At 38.6% G+C, this 22,074-nt stretch overlaps 1 protein-coding gene across 1 annotated transcript; it reads right to left on the minus strand.

The window, feature by feature from the left end:
• Nucleotides 1–1,355: 1,355 nt before the first annotated feature.
• LOC143753493 (uncharacterized) lies at nucleotides 1,356–20,199 on the minus strand. Its single transcript, XM_077245864.1, has 4 exons — nucleotides 20,027–20,199; nucleotides 11,359–13,064; nucleotides 2,796–2,912; nucleotides 1,356–2,487 (listed from the first exon to the last, which is right to left on the minus strand). The coding sequence occupies exon 2, from the start codon at nucleotides 12,896–12,898 to the stop codon at nucleotides 12,125–12,127; it is 774 nt and encodes a 257-aa protein (XP_077101979.1). The 5' UTR covers nucleotides 12,899–13,064; nucleotides 20,027–20,199; the 3' UTR covers nucleotides 1,356–2,487; nucleotides 2,796–2,912; nucleotides 11,359–12,124.
• Between the last annotated feature and the right edge of the window lie 1,875 nt (nucleotides 20,200–22,074).

Here is a 22,074-nt window from a genome sequence, read left to right on the forward strand (position 1 = left end):
TTTAGGAACTTTACCCCAGCATAATGTTAATGCCAAATTTAAATGTCCTTGGACAAGCTACATTTGTCCTGCCTAAGGAGGGGCCAACACAAGAGATTGTGCCCTCTGAATTCTTAATCAGGGCCCTGACCACATCCATCCCCCGCACTTTTGAAAAGCTTGCTACGCCCCTGCACACAGACACTCACACACAGAACCCAGCCACCGAATCCACCGAACGCAGCCACCTGTAATAAAAATTGAGAAGAAGCTTTTCAACGTGTTTGCATCAGTAATTTCTACAAATTAAATTCGGACAACATTAAGCCTATATACCTTTTTATTGTATGTGGATGTGGGAGGGGAAATGTCGAGACTAAAGCCCTATTCGGATTAACTTTACAAGGGTAGATGGAGTAAGTTAATAATGTAATTTTACCACAGGACTTCTGTAATATCAATAACCAAATCACATGTGATAAGATATAGGTTATCAATAACACTAGAAGTTGGAGGGGTAACTCAATTTGCGCATCGCTGTCTTGCGTGTATTACATTGCTTCCTGATATCATGTGCGCAAACACAAATAACCTATACAACAGGGCAGTTTAATGCTTATCTGATAACCTAGAAGCTCTTGTAATTATTACTTTAACAGTTACCCGGGTGAACACCGGCTGATGCAGTAAACAGCATTTCACAACGATTTCAGTACAGTAATAGCAAATATCCTTGCTCCTTCTCGATTATCTGGTAATATTCTATTCACAAAATACAACCAATAGTACGGTAATGTTAAGACTTACTTGTGAAAAGCCCTATTTTCGATGGTCCGGCGATTAGAACAGGAAAATGCTCCACAATGCTCTGGCATCTTATCTGCTGCCACGCAACGAAACTAGGAATACGTCCGGTTCAAGATGGCGGCCGGATTTCTCGGTTTCCAGCGGCCAATAGGGCATCTAGTCTCTATGGTTACGTCATGTATACTGGTTTGCGAGGGCGTTGATCTGATGAACCCATGAAAACGCCAGTGTAAAATTTGAAGTAAATAAACCGGATAAATACATTAGTCATAAATTACTTCTATTCATAGACGGAGACTGTAGCTATATGAAGTAGTGAGTGACACACTGATCAGCACCGTTTGTTGCTAATGCTAGGAAAAACAGCTGAATAATAGGCTCGTCTGAGATGCGCTATGCCTGAAAAACAGCCGAGACTACGAGGCTGTGAAAGAGGAGTGAAAATTGGATCAGACACCTACGAGATCAAAGGCGGATATCCCAGGATTCACACTCATGAATGGCATTGCTAATAAACTGGATGCAATTTAAATTCTGTTAAATAAATATGAACAAGACTCCAAAAGTAATAAGTGTTTATCATCATTTTTGCTTTAATACAGACATGTTTTTATATATTTATATTGAGATTGCACTGTCCGAGAGTTTGGGAATATTCACACTCACACATAATTTATACACACAAAAAAAACATGATATATCAAACCTTACAATACATCACGGTTGTTTAAACCAATGAATATTAAGCTGTGTCGTCAGCAAGTCGATTCCCATTGGGCTTTTGATCCGTGCAGTCGGTGGAGAGAAACTGCAGAACCCGACGTGTCCGCCTCGCTGTCGCAAGAGTTTTTTGACATACGTGTGAGCATTTATTCATCTCACTGGCACAAAAACAGATTCAGTATTCTTCAAAACGGATGAAAACAGTGAAATGGAAACTCACTGACACTTAATGTATTTAATCTCACTTTATTAATCAATGTCTTTTCTGCTGACCTTCGATGATCCAATACAACCATAAGGAAAAATTACTTTAGATAAACATCACATTTGTGAATCATTTTTTTGTTTGGTTGTTTTTATTGCACTTTGTTGTCAAGTAAACTCTTCTGCAGAATTAAGGCTGATGTATTATGATAAGAAAACAGTTTATTGAATAACCTAAAGATATTTGCGTTGTCAAAGCTCTAACTGCATCTAAACAGAAAAATGCATGTTCTTCACATTCATGTACTTATAACAATAAATGTCATAGTAATTCTGCTTTACAGTGTCTAATTAACTGACTCTGTAATTTCTCATGTGAATATTAAAGTTATATTTCACTGTGAAACCCTTTCCACACAGAGAACAGTTGAATGGCTTCTCTCCGGTGTGAATTCTCATGTGAATTTCAAGTCTTTGTTTGGCTTTGAAACTCTTTCCACAAAGAGAACAGTTGAATGGCTTCTCTCCGGTGTGAATTCTTATGTGATTCTGAAGGTTTCCTTTCACTTTGAAACTCTTTCCACACTGAGTGCAGGAGAATGGCTTCTCTGAAGTGTGAATTCTCATGTGCTGTGTAAGGCTTGCTCGCTCTGTGAAATGCATCCCACATTGATGGCATGGGAAAGAATATAAAGATTGAAACTAACCTTGTATTGACCTGTTTCTCTTCTTTCCCAGTCGCCCCTTTTGGACAGTATTTGGCTTTGATCAAATCTGTAGTAAAATAAATAAGTGCCGTAAAATAAATGGCTGATGAAGGCTGTAGTAATAGTTACAATTCTGAGTCCGTATAATCCAGGAGCATGACACCGCATAAAATAAATTAATCTTGGCTTCTTCTACAAAACTCGATCCAATAGTACCAAAAATATTTCAAATTTGTACATGATGCTGTTAGATCAGAATGTAACTCTCCTTAAAATTAGTCCCAAATAGTTAACTCGGACTACTTAATTAAGATTAATTTTATACATCACATATGCGAAAAACTGTTTTAATAGTTTCTCATGTATCACACTTACAATTTGCCGTTACATTTGATTTGGCAGAAGTCATGTAGATCTCAAAGGGGGAGCCATGAGTTAAACCAGTTTTGATCGGCGAAAACACATGGCCACCATCAGATGAAGAGATTTTGCCTGTTTACATAAAATATCTGTCAGTTCATCTGTCAATTGTTCATTTATTTTATTATTGCAACCATGAATTGAGTTAATTCGTGGCTTTGATAAAATCATCAGTAAATAAAAGGCCAATCTAGTAAAATAATCCAGGAGCATGACATGGGGTGGTGATGGCGCAGTGGATAAGACACATGCCTTTGGTGTGAGAGACCCGGGTTCGAATCCACTGTGAGACACCATTGTGTCCCTGAGCAAGACACTTAACCCTAGTTGCTCCGGAGGCGTGCGACCTCTGACGTACATAGCAATTGTAAGTCGCTTTGGATAAAAGCGTCAGCTAAATGAATAAATGTAATGTAATGACAAATTTGTACATGACGCTGTTAGATCAGAATGTAAATTTCCAATTGGTCCCAAATAGTTAACTCGGACTGCTTAATTAAGATTAATTTAAAAAATAGGCGAAACTGTTTTATTACACTTACAATGTGCCGGTAAATTTGATTCGGCAGAAGTTATGTTGATCTCAAAGGAGGAGCCATGAGTTAAACCAGTTATGATAGGCGAAAACACATGGCCACCATCAGATGAAGAGATTTTGCCTGTTTACATAAAATATCTGTCAGTTCATCTGTCAATTGTTCATTATACATAGAGTGCAACAGTGCCTCCCCCGCTTTTTTCATTCTTATTTCCCATAGTGATTTTAAAAAAGATATATATTTATATATAAATATGCAAAATATGCATATATAGCTTATACAAACATTTCAGTATTTTGAGAGGGTAGGGAGATTATGTCATTCGCAGTGCTTCACGGGAGTGGGGAGAGCTATTTTGGAGTGTGTTGCTTTTTTTTTTTTTTAACTATGTTTGACATAATTTTCACTACAGCATCATGGCTCATGGGTAATGTAGTTTTCACCAGAGGTTCAATTGTGAAACATGATTATTTACAAAAAAATAAGCTGAAGGCTTTATCAGAAGCAAATACCATGTATTAACAACTTGATGTTTCCTTTGTGTAATGCACACTCAAAACAGCAAAGTCCTGTGACATCCTATGACGTATGATTCATCTAAATTTAAATGTTAAATACGAGTCCACACATATTATGAACAAACCCTAACTTTCAGTGAAGATTCGATATGGACTATGCTATTTAAACCACATCATAAGATACATTTCAATTATAAATGCAATGATAATACAGGTATCGTATCGGGACTCGTTTAGGAAAAAAAGTGGTATTGGTGCATCCCTATCTGTTATTATAATAGTGTGTGATGATGTTGCAAATTCCTCATGAAGGAGTTTTCACCTGACTAATTTTTCCCATTGATCTTTTATCAAACATGGCCTCCTAATCACATAAATAGATTGACTTCATCAGACGTCTACAATATTTGGTGGGTTTTCTGGTATGCTAAGACTGCCGCTGCACAAAGAGGAGACTCGTTAAAAGACTTTGCTCTTGTGTGAATTCTCATGTGAACATCAAGCTTTTGTTTCATGTTGAAACTCTTTCCGCACTCACAGCATTTCCATTCTCTCCATTGTGAATTCTGATGTGACATTCAAGGTTGACTTCTTTTTTAAAACTCTTTCCACACTCAGAGCAGGTGAAATGATTATTTCCCTTGTGAATCCTCATGTGTCTCTCAAGTTTTTGTTTCACTGTGAAACTCTTTTCACACTCAGAGCAGGTAAAAGGCTTGACTCCAGTGTGAATCCACATGTGGCTCTCAAGCTTTTGTTTTGTAGTGAACTTTTTCCTTGTAGAAAAGTTAGAAGCTCAGACCAGGGGCCAGTTGCACCAACAGGGCTAACGCCTGGTCTTAAGGTAAGTTGGTCTTAACTCAGCATTCTAAGTCCGACCTAATAGTTACGACTTGCACCATCCAGGCTTAAGTCCTCTTCTCGCTAAGACCGGGCGTAAATCTTACGCCTAGTCAGTAGCAGGCGTAAAGTCAAAATCTAGGCATATACTAGCGTTAATAGGCCTATCCGTTTTCCGACAGATAATGTTTCTATAGTAACCACTAAAAGCAAGTGATTGTTCTTTGAATCGTTAAAATGATTTGTTAAAAACGGTCAAAAAATCTTCCTGTCTGTTGCATGGAGACTCTGCTACAGTTTCATTTTGAAATTCTCGTCAGCAAAATAAAGGGGAAAAAAACAATATTCACAATTGTGTCTAAAAAGTAACTCACAATGTTAACTCATTGTTAATTTAACTGTTGTATAAAATAAATATCACATTTGCAATTGTGCACATGAAAACGGCCCTTTTAATAACATATGATATAAATATAAGACAAAAAAACTTATTTTGGGACATACCTATAACTGCAGTGACACATCACGCAGTGAAAACAAGCACGAGAGACAAATGTGATGTCAGCTCGCAGTGCCTCGTCCATAGTTAAAACAATGATTACAATATCATCATAGACGATACATTACGCACACTCCTAAGCACATAAAGAATGAACTTACAATTGAACTGACATTTATTACCAACGTTCTTCTACCTCACCTCTCGCGTGCAGGAGACAGACGTAATGCTGCCGCGAATGAAGCGAATTGTCACGTGCTGAATGTACAGCTCTATTAACTGAATACTATTTTAACCCCTTAACTGTCACATTAAAAATGAAAGTTTCAATTATTAACTGAAAGTCATTTCCTTTTTCTTGATCCTCCATTGATATGGCTACAAGTTAACCAAACAGCGGAAGATAGTTTACAACGTAACCCCAGCAACGCATGCTGCTAGGCAACCGTGGCCATTCACAGGAACGCGCATTGCTAAAACCAGGCGTAGTTAAGCCTAGGCTTAAGTTTGGTTGGTGCAACCCACGTTAGGTCAACTCTAAAGACTGGTCTTAACTAAGACCTACTTAGCAGTTAGGACCAGGCTTAGTAAAGCCCTGTTGGTGCAACTGGCTCCAGGAGACGGAGGAAGTTTTCCAAGCAGAAGTTCTTTTATTGCTTGTCGGTAGCTGCAGTCATTCCAACATTGTCTAACTTCTTGAGTCAAACATTGTAATATATATACATTATAAGAGGGAGGGATTACATTGTGATGGTGGAAACTCGTATACCAGTTTAGTAACCTGTATTAAAAGAGAGAGGGAAAAACTTATTCAAACCCTGAGACTCCAGAACAGGAGTGACAGGACTCTCTCTTGCTAAGACAAAAGCTTAGCGAGAGTCTCCAAGAGTTTCATTAACATGTTTCATTTAACTTACAATAGAAAGAAAACCCGTCTGACAGCTGTATATAGAGACACAGAATAAGACATGAGTTTCGTGCTCCACAGCTGAGTGCTAAATTCAAGTTACAGAACTTTCTCAGTTTATATATGAAACTAAATTAAACATTTGACAAAGTTGTATTCCTTCAATTCCCCCTTTGGGAGTTCTAAATAACTCCCACACTATATACAAATTTAAACAATTAAAAATTCATTCTTGCAACTCGTGATAGTTACAGGCACATAAGGCATGTTCTGTGTTTGTTTTTCTGTAATTGCATGTTGACACAGAAACAAAACATGCAATTAGGGTCCGTGAGTCTTTTCTGGTTGGAACTGTGATTTTCTCGTGATCAATCAAGTTTCTGAACCATGAAGAATTATCTTCAGTCATCTTGGTGTAATTTTGCTGAAAGATCAAGAATGTCTTGTTGGACCAACGTGTTTGTGCACAAGTGAGTCCTGGAATGCAGTCATCTTCGGATGTGACATGCACACTTTCTTTCCAGCAAACAAGGCATTTGTGACATATTCATCAGCTCTAAGAATATGTTGTTTCTGGAGTCCGGACTTTGTGCGATCTTCATGATGTGTAGTAGTAGGACAATCTTGATCATGTCGATGGATGACTGAAGGTTTCGTAGTCTCTGCGTTGTGTATTTTTTTCTTTTTCTTTTCTTTATCCTTTTGTGATAGTTGTCTCGGAAGTGGGTCAAGTTGTTTCTTGAGGTTTTCTTGTGGCTTCATACGCAGATGACGAGGTCAGTGCCTACCTTGACTACCTGAACACACTTGTACAGTTGCATAGAAACAAGCCTGTTTAGCTGCCATATCAGCAAGAGCATTACCTTTAGCTTCCGTAGTATTAGTTAGTTGTGAGATGTGCTTTCACTTTGATCACTGCTAATTTCTTTGGAAGTTTCATGGAAAACATTAGATCTTTCACTAATTCAGCATGCTTAATGGGGGATCCAGCAGAAGTTAGAAACTGTCTGGTTTGCCAAATGACACCAAAATCATGAATTACCCCAAAAGCATATCTGGAATCTGTGTAGATATTAGCAACTGATCCTGAAGCTAGCGTGCATGCTCTTGTTAGGGCTACTATTTCTGCAGCTTGAGCTGAAAAATGATCTGGAAGACGTCCTGAAGCTAACACTTCCTTGGTGGACGTTACTGCATAACCTGCTCTTCTGTTACCTTCAATTACTTGAGCTGAACCGTCAACAAACAACTCAAATTCTGAATTCTCTATGGCAGTTTCTTTTACTACACTCGTAGGTGTATATGTAAGCGTAACACAATCGTGAGTCATTTCTCCTTTATCCTCTAACAAATTCTCAGTCATTGCAGACATCATACATAAGGATGGGTTCGTGACAGGTGCACGCTGTAAGACAATATTCGGGGCTGTGAGAGTTGCTAACCAATTTCCCCAGCGAGAGGAAGTGACAGAAGTGACTTTTGCTTGATTCATTAATGCGGACACTGCGTGCGGACATCTTACATTTACAGACTGTCCTAACACCATTCCTGATGAAGCCTGAAGCGCTAGATAAACTGCCTGTACTGCTCTGATGCATGGGCCCATACCTTGAGACACTATGTCAAGTTTACCAGAATAGTAATGAATTGGGTGTAAACTGCCCCCATGATCTTGCATTAGACATTCAGTCATGAAGCTTAAATGTTCATGGACATAAAGCACAAATGGTCTATCAGTTTGGGCAATTCCTAATGCTGGTGCTTGACATAGTGCTCTCTTCAAATCTTTGAACGCTTTGAGGTGACATTCTTCCATACAAACAGTATCAGAATCTTTACCGTGGCCTTTCAACAAGTCATAGAGCGGCTGTGCAATTGAGGCATAGTCTTCAATCCAAGGTCTACAGTAACCTGCTGTTCCCAAAAATGATCGGAGTGTTTTAATGGTAGTAGGCGGGGGTATGGCTTTGACTGAAGCCGCTCGATCCTGTGTAATGGATCTGTTTCCTGCACCAATTGTTTGACCCAGAAATGTGACTTGCTTTTTAGCAATTTGAGCTTTGTGAAAGCTGCATTTGTGTCCTTTCTTATGCAAATAGTCCAACAATGCTGCAAATTCAGTTTCAAGTACCTCGTGATCTGTTGAGGCAATCAAAATATCATCGACATATTGGATCATAGTGGACTGTTTTACCGGACATTCTGGGTCACACAAATCACATCTGACAGCCTGATGGTATATGGTTGGGGAGTTTTGAAATCCCTGTGGCAAACGTGTCCACTGGTATTGCTCATAGTCAACTGTGAAAGCTAACCATGGCTGGCTGTCAGAGTGCAACGGTACAGAAAAGAATCCATTAGACATATCAATTACTGAAAAGATCTTACTCTCTAATGGTATGCCATTACAAATTGTGGAAGGATCTGCCACTAGAGGGGTGATTTTATTAATATTTTTATTGGCTACTCTGTAGTCTATTGTAAGTCTCCATGTCCCATTGGATTTCTTGATGGGCCATATGGGCGAGTTACAGGGACTATTGGTTTTAACTAGCACTCCCTGCATCAGCAACTTTTCTACAATAGGTTTGATCCCCTGTATAGCTTCCTTATTGATCGGATATTGTTTAGTGACCGGAGGTGGAGTCCCCGTCAATTTTATTGGTTCTACACCTGTCAACAAACCACAATCATCCTTGTCTTTAGCCCAAATTGGATGATTCTGTAATAAAGCATACTCTGGAGGGATTACATTATTGGTAGAAACTTGTGCTGAGGAAATTTGAATGCTAGCAGATTCTGAGGACATGTATAAAGTTAGATCTACCTGTCTCAGGAGATCCATGCCTAAAATTGCACCTGTGTTTAATGGAGCACATAGCAGTTTTGTAGTCAGAGTTTTAGGGCCAAATTGTACCTCTATGGGCGGGGTTTCATACAAAACAGAATCTTCACCTACTACACCAGTTAAAGATAGTTTGGTTTTCTTGTACGGTATGTCTAAACCTTTAGCCAATTTTGTAGGAATTATTGTAATCTCTGCACCTGTATCAAGCAAAAAATCAATTTCTTTCTCTTGTATGCTACCTTTCACAAAAATTATTTTGTCATTATGATGGATTACAGGTGAAAGGTAGCTACTCACAGCCCCAACAATTAGTTTTTTCCTGGTCTTTTTGTGCTCTTAGAAGAGCCTGAACTAGCTGTCCTAAAATTTCAGTGGACACTTGCGGAACTATTTCAGGGTTGTATGCAGGCTGAGAAGGAGCAGAATTATGCATAGCATTTCTTTTTGTATCTTGCAACTTCTTCCTACACTCTTTCTCCCAATGTCCTAATTTTCCACAGTAGTGGCATTTGCCTTCTTTTTTAGACCTCCTGTTTACTGGTGGCGTTGTGCTAAATGTAGCTGCTGCTGCTACTCTCACTTTGGCTTTAACATCAGCATCTCTTTCCCATGCTGCCAAACTGTCTAAGTTACTTCTGAGAGTTCTGTTAGACCAAGCTATATCTAGGAATGGCAAAGCTCTTCTGTATTCAGCAACAAGTCCATCTGACCAGATACGAATCAGTGGTCCTTTGTCATCAAGCACACTTTCAGAGTCATCCACTATTCCACTGTACGTTACAGCTGACTGACAAAACCTCTCAGTATATTCGCACACATTTTCATCTTTCTTTTGTACACAGCTAGTAATTCTAGACCAATCTATTTTGGGCCAAGATATTTAGACCAAGATATTTTAGACCAAGATATTTTAAAAATATCTTTTTAAAAGATATTCTTTAGGATTTTCAAAACACCTTCTCTCATATCACTTCTACTGGCATGTTGTAGTTCAGAAGTCACGGCAGATTCAAAACTGTTGAATTCAGTTTCAGTTAAAATTTGTGACATGAACTGTGTGACCTCTGTTAACGACATGTCATATAGACGCATTTTGCTGATTAATGTTCTTCTAAATTCAGAAAACTGTTTACGTGCTGAAGGTAGGCTCTGGGACAGTCGCTCTATGTCTTTAGGTCCTTTTGCAACAGTTTGGATTTGGACAACAGAAGAGTTGGGAGGAACACTTTAAGTTCCCTCAATTCCCTGCGATCTCTTTCTAGCACCACACACATTTACTGAATTTACAGGCACATCAGTTACTGGGCGGAGAGCCGCATCTGTTTCAAAGAACGCTCGTAAGTCAGGGTAAATGTTATCCGGCTGACTAACTTCTTCTACATCATTTTTTTCTATAGGTTTGTTGCGGTTCAATTTCTTAGTCAAAGAAGAAATTCTAGCACGTAGCTCTTTGTTCTCTTTTTCTAGTTCTGAGTTATGCTGAGACTGTTGTGTAGCTACTGCTAAACCAAATTCTCTGTGACAACAGATAATTGCTTCCACATTGTTCTTGCGAACACTTGCTCCTAGAACCTTTTTACACTCTTCTACAGACCAATTCTTATCTGAATGAATGTCATATTTCTGTGTTAGTTCTTGTCTAACTTTTTCAGTGACTATTAGATCCATCTGTTCTCCTAACAGTGTTTTAAATTCGCTATCTGACCACAAAGGAGTAGCAAGACCACCTTTTTCCGTTGTTGGAACCAGCCGAGCATTTTTTCTAACCATTTTGTGATGTTTCTTTATCACACAATCAAAAACACTAAAACTTCTCTGATCAACAGAGGGTACACTTGTTAACACAAATCAACTATTGTTAAACTTCCTTGTTACCAACACATCACAAACTATTAGCATGTTACGCTAATCTTCCCTAAAAGAAAAATGCAAAGGATCTTTCACCTTCTTAACTTTTAGAGGATAAAACAAACAAAAACACTAAATCTTCTCTGCTCAAAAGAGGCTACACTCGATAACACAGTTAACCTTCCTTGCCCAGAGCAAAGGGTAACACAAAAAATATTAGCACGATACGCTAATCTTCTCTAAAAGGAAATGTAAAGGATCTTTCACCTTCCTAACTTTTAGAGGATAAACACATCCCTGTTTGAACAGAGGTTCACCAATATTAACACGTAATGTTAACCTTCCCTAACTTTAGAGGATACCTTCTCTAGCAACGTAGAGGCTATACTTTCATCTTTAAAATAAACTTTTAAAGGGTAACTTTGTTAGTCAGACACTGCAGCTGTCTGATAACTGTTCTCTGACGGCGCAGAGGATTGTACTGGTCTTCAGTGGTTCTTTGAATAGAGTGAAACTCACCAAATTGTTGTTTATACGGAAAGGATTCCGTCTGGAACTCAGTCAAAAAAAGTTTGTTCTTTGTTGAGCTTTGAAGTTTCAGGATTCAGTTCTGGAACTCAGTCTTTGTTGAGTGGAGATTTCAGTTCTGGAACTCAGTCTTTGTTGAGTGGAGATTTCAGTTCTGGAACTCAGTCTTTGTTGAGTGGAGATTTCAGTTCTGGATTCAGGTAAGATTCTCTCTGGAATGCAATCAGATCTTTGAGCTTGAATTCCAATCTGGATTCAGGTGAAGTTAATTCTATCCGGCTCACGGCACCATCTGTAGTGAACTTTTTCCTTGTAGAAAAGTTAGAAGCTCAGACCAGGAGACGGAGGAAGTTTTCCAAGCAGAAGTTCTTTTATTGCTTGTCGGTAGCTGCAGTCATTCCAACATCGTCTAACTTCTTGAGTCAAACATTGTAATATATATACATTATAAGAGGGAGGGATTACATTGTGATGGTGGAAACTCGTATACCAGTTTAGTAACCTGTATTAAAAGAGAGAGGGAAAAACTTATTCAAACCCTGAGACTCCAGAACAGGAGTGACAGGACTCTCTCTTGCTAAGACAAAAGCTTAGCGAGAGTCTCCAAGAGTTTCATTAACATGTTTCATTTAACTTACAATAGAAAGAAAACCCGTCTGACAGCTGTATATAGAGACACAGAATAAGACAGGAGTTTCGTGCTCCACAGCTGAATGCTAAATTCAAGTTACAGAACTTTCTCAGTTTATATATGAAACTAAATTAAACATTTGACAAAGTTGTATTCCTTCAGTTTCATGTTGAAACTCTTTCCACACTCATAGCAGGTAAAAGGCTTCTCTTCAGTGTGAAGTATCATGTGACATTTAAGGTGGTTTTGTTGTGTGAAACTCTTTCCACACTGAGAGCATGTAAAAGGTTTCTCTCCAGTGTGAATCCTCACGTGAATATGAAGTTTTTTCTTCTCTGTGAAACTCTTTCCACACTGAGAGCAGTTGAAGGGCTTCTCTCCGGTGTGAATCCTTATGTGACTGTCAAGGTTTTGTTTCACTGTGAAACACTTTCCACACTGAGAGCAGGAGAACGGCTTCTCTCCGGTGTGACTTCTCATGTGAATCTCAAGGCTTTGCTTCATTGTGTAACTCTTTCCACACTGAGAACAGGTGAAAGGCTTCTCTCCGGTGTGAATTCTCATGTGACATTTAAGGTTTTGTTTCTCTGTGAAACTCTTTCCACACTGAGGGCAGGTGAAAGGCTTCTCTCCCGTGTGAATTTTAATGTGGCTATCAAGGTTTTGTTTTACTGTGAAACTCCTTCCACACTCAGAGCAGATGAAAGGCTTCTCTCCATTGTGAATTCTCATGTGAATATAAAGTTTTTTTTTCTCTGCGAAACTCTTTCCACACTGAGAGCAGGTAAAAGCTTTCTCTCCCGTGTGAATTCTCATATGAAAATTAAGGGTAGTTTTCGCTGTGAAACCCTTTCCACACTGAGGGCAGTTGAAAGGCTTCTCTCCGGTGTGAATTCTCATGTGACTCTCAAGGCTTTGTTTCACTTTAAAACTCTTTCCACACTGGGAGCAGGCGAACGGTTTCTCTCCAGTATGAATTCTAATGTGCTTTTCGAGGCTCGCTTGCTTGGTGAAACATATCCCACATTGATGGCAAATAATCTTGTGAAATAATCTTCGTTCAGACCTAAAATAAGCATACACAAAATCAAAAGTCAAAAATCAATTCAAAGACAATAAAATTAGATTTGCACAAGAAGTCACTGTTTTATCTTTGACATACTAATGGTTAAACCTTTAATTCTCAAGGTCTTGCAATTAAATCTGGTTTGGCTTATACAAGGGTATTATCGTTTAGATGCACTTTGCTATTACCTTTTCCTCTATTACCCCTTTTCCACCAGAGCATTTTGAGAACCTATTCGCGAACCAGTTCTTTGTGTTTCGACAGCCAAAGAACCTGTTCTCGGCCAGGACAGGAGTAACAACGTCGTTCGCTGGGCGCTCTAGTCAGTGGAAAAACAAACGCAAGTTGAACCAACTCCGAACCAACTTTGAACCAGCACCAGTTCCGAACCAGTTCTTTTTTGGTGAAAAAAAAAATATTAGACACGGTTAGGCTCAAGTTACCCCTGGTACTAACATCCATCTCATCTGTCTAGGGCTGCAAGATATTGAAAACATTTTTTTTTAGAAAATTTAGTTTTTCCTGTGATATATATTACGATATGAAAAAACTTTGGGTTTGACTGATTTGGGTGTTCACATTTGGGTTTACTCTGAACAAGAACAAACTCAAACCTCTGGTAAGCTTAATGTGAACAGACTTTAAAAAAATATCTCTCCGCCAGAGTTTTCATAGATCACATTTCCACTGTTTTTGACCAATTCAGTAAAACTATAACAAGTAAGTATTATTTTGTTGCATTATTATTAAATATATATTAAATATAAATATTACTATCTCCATAAATATAAATAAGACATAAATTCAGCTTCTACAAGAACCAATGAGGTTCATTCTTATGTGTTGTTACGCAGCTCCTAATGCACGGATCCAATATACTGAAACTGTACACACATTGTCTTAAAATGTAATATACTTAAACAGTCGAGAATGTTTACATTAACTCAAGCATAACGGACTGTGTTTACTAAGATACTCGCCGAGACATTTTTACTTTCTGGGCGTGCACTTCAGATGTTTGCGCACACTAAAGGCCCGTGTATACTTAATTTTGTTCCGCTCAATCTCGAGCAGTCAATAGCGTGTGCCTTTCAAAGTATACATCTTTGGCCGTGTGCGTGGAAAGATGTGTTTGACGCATATGTGCCCTGTATAGTGGACTTTGTTTTCAAGTGCTCAATTCACTCGCACATGCTGTTGTATGCGCATCGTCCGTGCAGACACAAAAATGTCAGATTTTGGCCGCCTCTCAAATGGGTGTTTAGATACCTTAGATATTACCTAAGAATTTCAAATAAATGCGCTAGAAATCCGCGCTCTTTCAATGATGTTTATCTATTGGATGGACGGAGAAAGCTCTGACACCTGCAGTATTTCATCTGACGATAGCCTACATTTTATTTAAAACTAAATGTTCCGTGAGAGCAACGGTACCGCAGAACGAGTGTAGCCTCTATATCTATAGACGTTTTTAAATCTGAAAACTCCACAAAGCAACAAAATTGTCAGACCCTTAATTATGCACGAGAAATAAAATTCGTGGTATAGATACGCATTTTCATGAGATCGTGTCGTTTTTGACATAGAGCTGGGTCAGTCATAAGCCCTATTCGCACGGGATTAGTATTATCTGGGGACCTCGTGTGAATTAGAAATTACCCCCCACATCTGAATTTCGTGTGGCGCATTCGCACGGGATAAGCGAAGCCTGTGATTTAACTCGAATTACTGACTTATCTCCCGGATATTATGTCAATAGGCTATTGCTTGGAAATATCTTGTCGTTATTATAGGTCTAGCTGTATGATATATCATGAACAGAAGAATGTGCCTTACCGCATGCTGTTATACATGTCATTCATTTCCATCTAACCATTCTTTTTGTTTTTGCTCTTCTGAGGGTTTTCAGCTTTCTCTTTCTGCAAATTGAATAGTTGTATGGTGTATTGCGATATGACCCAGCACTAGGGGTAGAGGTCAGTAAGCAGGGCTGAGTTGAGTGGGGGACGGAGGGGGGTGACTGTGGGACGCAAGAATCACTGTCTTCATGTTTTTTATCATTTACGCCCGTGTTATGGAAATCATTATGAACAGCAGCTACGCTAATTATTTTCCCTTTCGGCGTTCGTCAGCTCCAGTTTGTATCCAGCCTTTCACGGAGACTTCAGATACCCCAATCACAAAGCCTGTGAAGAGACGACTCAACACCGGCGATATGGACCCTCTATGGTGGACGGCACTGATCCTCAACAACTCGTCTCAACACCGGCGTGATTACTTGGACTTCCAAAAGATGGAAATGGATAAATATTCTAAATGTTCCGATCCAATCTGCCTTGTAATGCTGCCCGAATCTTAAATCATGCACTGTTCCTTCGTTGGCCAGAGGAGAACTGGCCCTCCGACTGAGTCTGGTTTCTCTCAAGGTTTTTTTCTCCATTCTGTCACCTGATGGAGTTTTGGTTCCTTGCCACTCTTGCCTTGGCTTTTGGCTTGCTTAGTTGGGGACATTTAATATTCAATAATATTATTGATCTGCCTTGCTTAAGGTGGACGTTGACTCAATTTTCTTTTAGAAACAAACTCTGTTATATTATTTTCATGTTATCACTGTGAAGCTGCTTTGATACAATCTGTATTGTAAAAAGCGCTATATAAATAAAGGTGACTTGACTAGGGATGGGAATTGATAAGAATTTAACGATTCCGATTCCATTATCGATATTTCTTATCGATTCGATTCCTTATCGATTCTCATTGGGTGAGGGAATAAGTACAAATTTGTTTGTTTGTATTAACTTATTGAACTTATAATTTAAATAATTTGTTTGTTGATTATTAGTAATTAGAGTATTGGGGTGTGAACCTACACTGGTCTCACGGTTCGGTTCGATTACGATTATCATGTCATCGATTCAGTTCAATTCGATATCTAGATGCATTACATGCACTGCATCCTCAATTTTCAATTTTACTTCAAAAGTGGTGTGTGCGCGTTCGCCTGTTCGTGAAGTCGCAGTGACAGAAACAGTGACATTCCAGTTTAAGTTTCATGGGACTAAAGTCTGTTCATGCTGTGTGTATGGCCAAATGTTTCTGCATATTGGAGGTAGTCCCCCCCCCCCCTTGAAGAAATGGAAATTTTACAAGTGTTGCAAGTGACCGTATTGTTATGAGGCGCCGTCATACTCTCATTGAGTATGTGCGCAAGTTTGAGTGCGTGTGTGTATGTGCGTGGAGAGTTTGTGTGTGCGCGCGTCTCATATGAGTATGTGCGTGGAGAGTTTGTGTGTGCGCGCGTCTCATATGAGTATGTGCGTGGAGAGTTTGTGTGTGCGCGCGTGCGTCTCATGTGAGTATGTGCCTGGAGAGTTCCGGGCATCTCGTGTGTGTAGAGTTTACGTGTATGTGCGTGAGCGACTTTAGGTGTGTCGTTGTGCATTTCATATGTATTTGTTTGAGCATTCAGCAGTGTAGGCCTTCATGTACGTTTGACTACTTAGTATACGTGTATGCAAGTGTTTCATATATGTGTGCGTGAATGAAATTTGAATTAAGCCCTAGACGGCGCCTCATATTGTCGTCTTTTCGCGTAAAATATAACCAAACTTTAGAGCGCTTCTGCCTCGATGCCATGTTTGCTGCCTTCTGAACCAAAACAAGGCAGCGCGTGTTTGACGTCATGACACATTTGCAACGAGCGGAACCGATAAGCGGAATCGTTAAGCAGGCATACTAACGGTTCCAAGGAATCGGTTCACTGGGCACCGGTTCTGAAGAAGAACCGGTTCTCGATTCCCATTCCTACCCAGCACCCAAAATACTATACAAAACTCTCCCACGTAGCCTCCATTCTTTGCGAAAGATGACTAAAAAAAGCGCACAGGAAACAAAAACCTTGAAAAAATTATAAACGACCCTGCCAAATCACAGAGATGCCGATTCGCACGGGACTAATATTATCACAGGACCTCAGTGTTCGGTGAAATATGGTAGGTCATTTGCGGGGGAATTTTTACTTTACAAATGACATGGCCGATTCGCGTGGGATTAAGATCTCAGACAACCTCCGCAATTATTACAAATGACTACAGATCACCAGGTACTACTAATCCCGTGCGAATAGGGCTATAGCCTGGCTCCGCCCTCCTACGTACTTCCGCTCAATTTTCATTTTCCTTCAGTACGTCGTCTGGGTTTGCGCAGGTTTTCCCCGGCCAATGGGGGTTGTTCGTGTACTTGGCGTGCCGAGGACTGAAGCTTCTTTCAGACAGGACGTGGAATCCGCGGCAATCCGCTATAAAACCAATTAATTTCAAGGACTTCCAAAAATACAAAACAGTTACAAGTGTATGCATGCAAACACTAAATACAGGATTCACCCTATTATACTTTATCGACACAAATTTATAAGTCATACAGCAAACAGACACCCCCAAATAGTCTATAAGGCTGTCTTTGAGTTCACTTGAACAAGGGTTAAATTACTTGTCAAGCTACAGAAGAATACCATAATTCCTCCGTTCAATTAGGCCTAAGACATCGAGAGTCACGCAGGCAGACCTATAACAACCCAGCCACAACACAAAATTTGGAATAACATGCCTTGCCTGTACCTTAACACAGAATGAATTTCAAGGACTTTCGATTGCAGATCAATGGCCTCCAAACGTTTATATTTTTTGAAGAATCTTTGAGTTAACGTACTAAACATGATTGGAATTTGCACCGCAGCACCAACCCCTTGATGCTCATGACAAGAATAGCATGTATAGTTATCTTTATTGAAGTGAATTAGGTTCAAATCGTTGGCGTGCATGAATGATATTTTTTGCTATTTTACACATAATACTCCACGATGATCACATTACAAAAAACTAAAATTGCACTTCAAAATAAAACATTGTCAATATTTTTTGAGACCCCTCAAAATTTCACGAATCACGTTTTCAGGGGAGCCAATGTCCTAGCTCCCCCGTAGTTCACACCCTGAGTTCCCACCTTCAATGAAGATAACGATTGTCAATGGGGCCAGACTCTCTGCACAAATGAAAATGTACAAGAGTATGGTAGGACCAGGCTAGGTCAATCAGGCTTTTCATTTAAAATAATAAAATACAGGGGCGTCATGCAAGCCAAAATTCTGGGGGGGGGCACAATCTGAGACGTTGCAATTGTTTTCTGACGGGTGATATGGATCATGTTAGGAGGAGTCTCCTTGAAATGTTTTAATTCTGGCTGCTAAACATAACATTTCAATGCAGTTTGGGAGGGACAGAAATACCTTAACGGAGCTAGCAGCAACCCTCCTCTATCTGAGGACTAAGTTAAAGTATCTATTTTGTAAGTTTATGTAAAAGACAGGTTGATGAAAGAACTGGAAGCTCAAATTCAAAAGCTTTTGAAGTCTACTTCATTAAAGCATGTTTACACACACACTTACTGTACACTTAGGCCTACCACACATGATTTTAAAAACAGTACCATTGCAGTAGATTATGATTTTAAATTGGTATGTGACCTAAGAATGATCTTACATTAAAGGTACATAAAGGTGCTGAGGTCTGACTTTGTGGTGCTCTAGAATTAAGTTATTTTAATATTAATATGTGATGAAGGACTTTGAAACAAGTTTGACAGATTTCAGTGGTGAATAAGGTTAACACTACCCCGTTTATTTCGAAAATGGTTAATATTTGACAGAAATGTAAAAAAGTAAATAAATCAAATGTAATATGTAACATTACTTTAGTAAAATCATTGAAATACTGTAGTAACACTGCTCATTATTATATTTTAAATAAGGAACTTGTAAAGAGTAATTTATGAGCTAACAGAAAAACTAGTAACTTGTACATTTAACCTACTATGGCTTATTGGCTTTGTATGGCAGGCAGTAACGTTAGCCAACTAGTTTACGGTTAGACTAGGCTAGCTATGGATAACGTTACACTGACACAACTTAAGTGAATGCTCTGAATTCGCAGCTAATATCAAATCCATAACTTTTTGATCAAGTTAAAATTTCCAGGTTAACCACAAATAATCCCACTACCTTTTAATTTCATCCGATAACTAATTCAATGCCGATTTGTTGCTTTGCCCACTTACCACTTCAAGACCATCTGTAAAACATTGCCAGCTCAACGTGCGAGACGAGCGAGTTGCTTGAACACACAGCAAAGATTCTAGAGCGATACACGTGTAGCGCTCTAGATTTGATAAACACAGACACCATATTAGGAAAAAGGGGCGGGCTGATGCTGACCGATTTATCCGAGTCGTTATAGGCTCTGGTATTATGGAGCATAATAGGAATAAAGTTGTGACAAAAAAAATGACCAGGGAGGAAAAATCTTTGAATGGGCATGACGCCACTGATAAAATATGCACTTTCAAATCTATTATATATATCAAGACCAGTTAATATAGGCTACAATATTGTTTTATTCATTGGCAAATCTGTCTTTTACAATCAAATACATAATTACAATCAAAAAGCATTTTTGGTAAACGTTTTAGGATGTGACCGGAGCAGCAAGCCTATGGGAATCTGTGGGAAGAAAAATTGTCTCAGGCTGTTCCAGTTCATTAAATGACAATCTTATATATTCGTGTTTGAAAAGTTACATCAAAAACAGCTTTACCTTGTGCCATCTCGTCTGTCAGACATAAGTTTCAACCCGTCAAATGCATAGCGCGAACACAGCACGCAAGCGCACTACATCAATAGCGCTCCTATTATAGTCAGCACGGCAGCTTAACATGACAGCGATGCTTGACATTGACTCAGCGTTGGGTATGTGAGGGGTGTTCATCATTTGTATTGACAATAAAAAAATCACCCAGCAGCTGAGTTACAGAATAACTACCCAGTGTATGGGTAAAAATATAAAGAATAACCCAATAAAATGACCCAAAATGCTTTGTGTTTAAAATAAATAAATAAATAACAAACTTACACGGTCCTTCATTCGTCCATTCTTGCCTTGTTGTTGACTGACATGTTTTCGTCTTCACATTTGGTGTGGTCTGGTTGTCTTCATGCAGATCCATCTTTATCTACAGGAAATGTTCGATCCAGTTTATTTTCCAAATCGCTCCATCAGTCAGTTATTCTTCTTCTTTGGGAATTAACAGCAGCTTGCATCCAGAGGCGTTGCACTACTGCCATCTTCTGGGTTTATTTCCCTGTAATGTCCATTACTATATTCTCCTCATCAGATCTGTCATTGTTAAAAAATAAATAAATAAAAAACCCTGCAAATTGATCTTCTGCCATGTTCATTCACACAAAGTGTCCAGTGTGTCCTTTATTCCTGTTCCTGTTAATCTATTTTTTCCTAATTTTGCCATCATGTTTTCTTCATATTGTCTGCAAATTATGTTCTATACTCTAAAACCTGACAATAATCAGAAAAAACAGTTGTTTTTATAGTTTTAGATTAATACCTTCATTGATTTTCTTCCTTGTAAAAAACATCCCTTTGGGTTTCTCTATGAAAAATGTAATACTCAATTTTCTCCCCCACTTTTCAACCTGCTGTTTTCAGATCAATTTAAAAAAAACTCTAATTCCCTGTAACTTAATCATTAACCCCTCTCTCCAGCATATCATGTGCTTTTTGCACGTCACAAAATACTGCTACTGCTGTCTCTTTATTTTTATTTTTCATCTTCCAAACAAATTAAGGGAAAACAGTGTAATAGTGATGTAATTATTCATTAGATATTGTTTATTTAAAGAGCAAACCACAAGAGGGCAGTTGTCTAATAGTGTTACCTTGGAATACAAAGAAAATAATAAGCATACAAAAGGTGGACTGAAAAGAGCGTGTGTCACATATTCATATAGCAAATTTAAAATATTAATTATATATTAAAATAAAGAAAAATATTACAATTGCGATATTTGCAATTGTAATATCATAATAAAACAACAACATACATATCACATGTTTACTATAGGAAAACAAAACCAGACCAAAGCTGCAACTTTTGTGAAACGGTTTATTTAGAAGTTGAAATAATGTAATATGTAAATTGGAATAAAGCTTTCAAAAATGTCATGATGGTATCAAAATCTGACTAGGCCAAATATTATATGGAATGATCTTTGAGAAAGAGTAAAAGCGGTGTAAATAATAAGCCATTGATGTAATTTATTCTTTCTGTCAATTCACTGAAGGCAAAATGGGCTTTCAATACAACTTGGCTGTCTATGCCGTAGAAATGCAATTAAAATAAAAAATAAAATCGGTGCTACCTGAATAGAGAAAACAAATAGGTAGGACACCTTTACAAATAGGTAGGACACCTTCAACACCCATAATGCACTAGGCATGTTGCCGTCCAAGGCCACTCCCACCAGTCTGCTATATGGATACGCCTGACCAGAGTCAAATACCACCTTGCTTTAATTGGAAATAATTCTTAGCAAACTTTTAGTTATAATGGTGTAGACTTTTATTGAATTCAAAGAGTAAACGTTTAGCGGGAGTGAGTTATTTTCGGTTTCCAGTGAAGGATCCAGTGTGTTGTAGGCAGTGGCCAAAGGCTGCAAAAGAATCATAAATATGGAGAGGATGCCGTAATGAAAAATCTGAAAAACCTCTGAGTTTGTAGTCAACATTTGTAGTCAATTATAATCAAAATATGACTAAGAATACAGTGTTTTAGGCCAAATGAAGGGGAAAAACTGAAAGAAACTGACGTTCTGTCATTTTCACCCAACCTTATAAAGTGCGCCATCGCGTACAGGTAAGAAAGCTGTTGCTATAGTGTTACATTTTTATCATAATTCTGTTTAAAGAGTATAGTACAATACAATTTTCAGTGATAAACCTACCTTTACAACAACAGTTCTGTTAATAACTCTCTGTCTATTCGGTTGTCCCAGACAGCAACATAGTGTCGGCCCAGATCCGGCCCTCATCTGGTCCCTGGGGCGGGAATACAGAAATGCAGAAGTATAACATGTCTTTTTCACAAAAAGCCCTGGAGCTGTCAA

The sequence above is a fragment of the Siphateles boraxobius genome, unplaced genomic scaffold (genome assembly GCF_051911475.1).
Source record: "Siphateles boraxobius isolate OS27281-9 unplaced genomic scaffold, OSU_SipBor_1 29, whole genome shotgun sequence".
Taxonomy (NCBI): domain Eukaryota; kingdom Metazoa; phylum Chordata; class Actinopteri; order Cypriniformes; family Leuciscidae; genus Siphateles; species Siphateles boraxobius.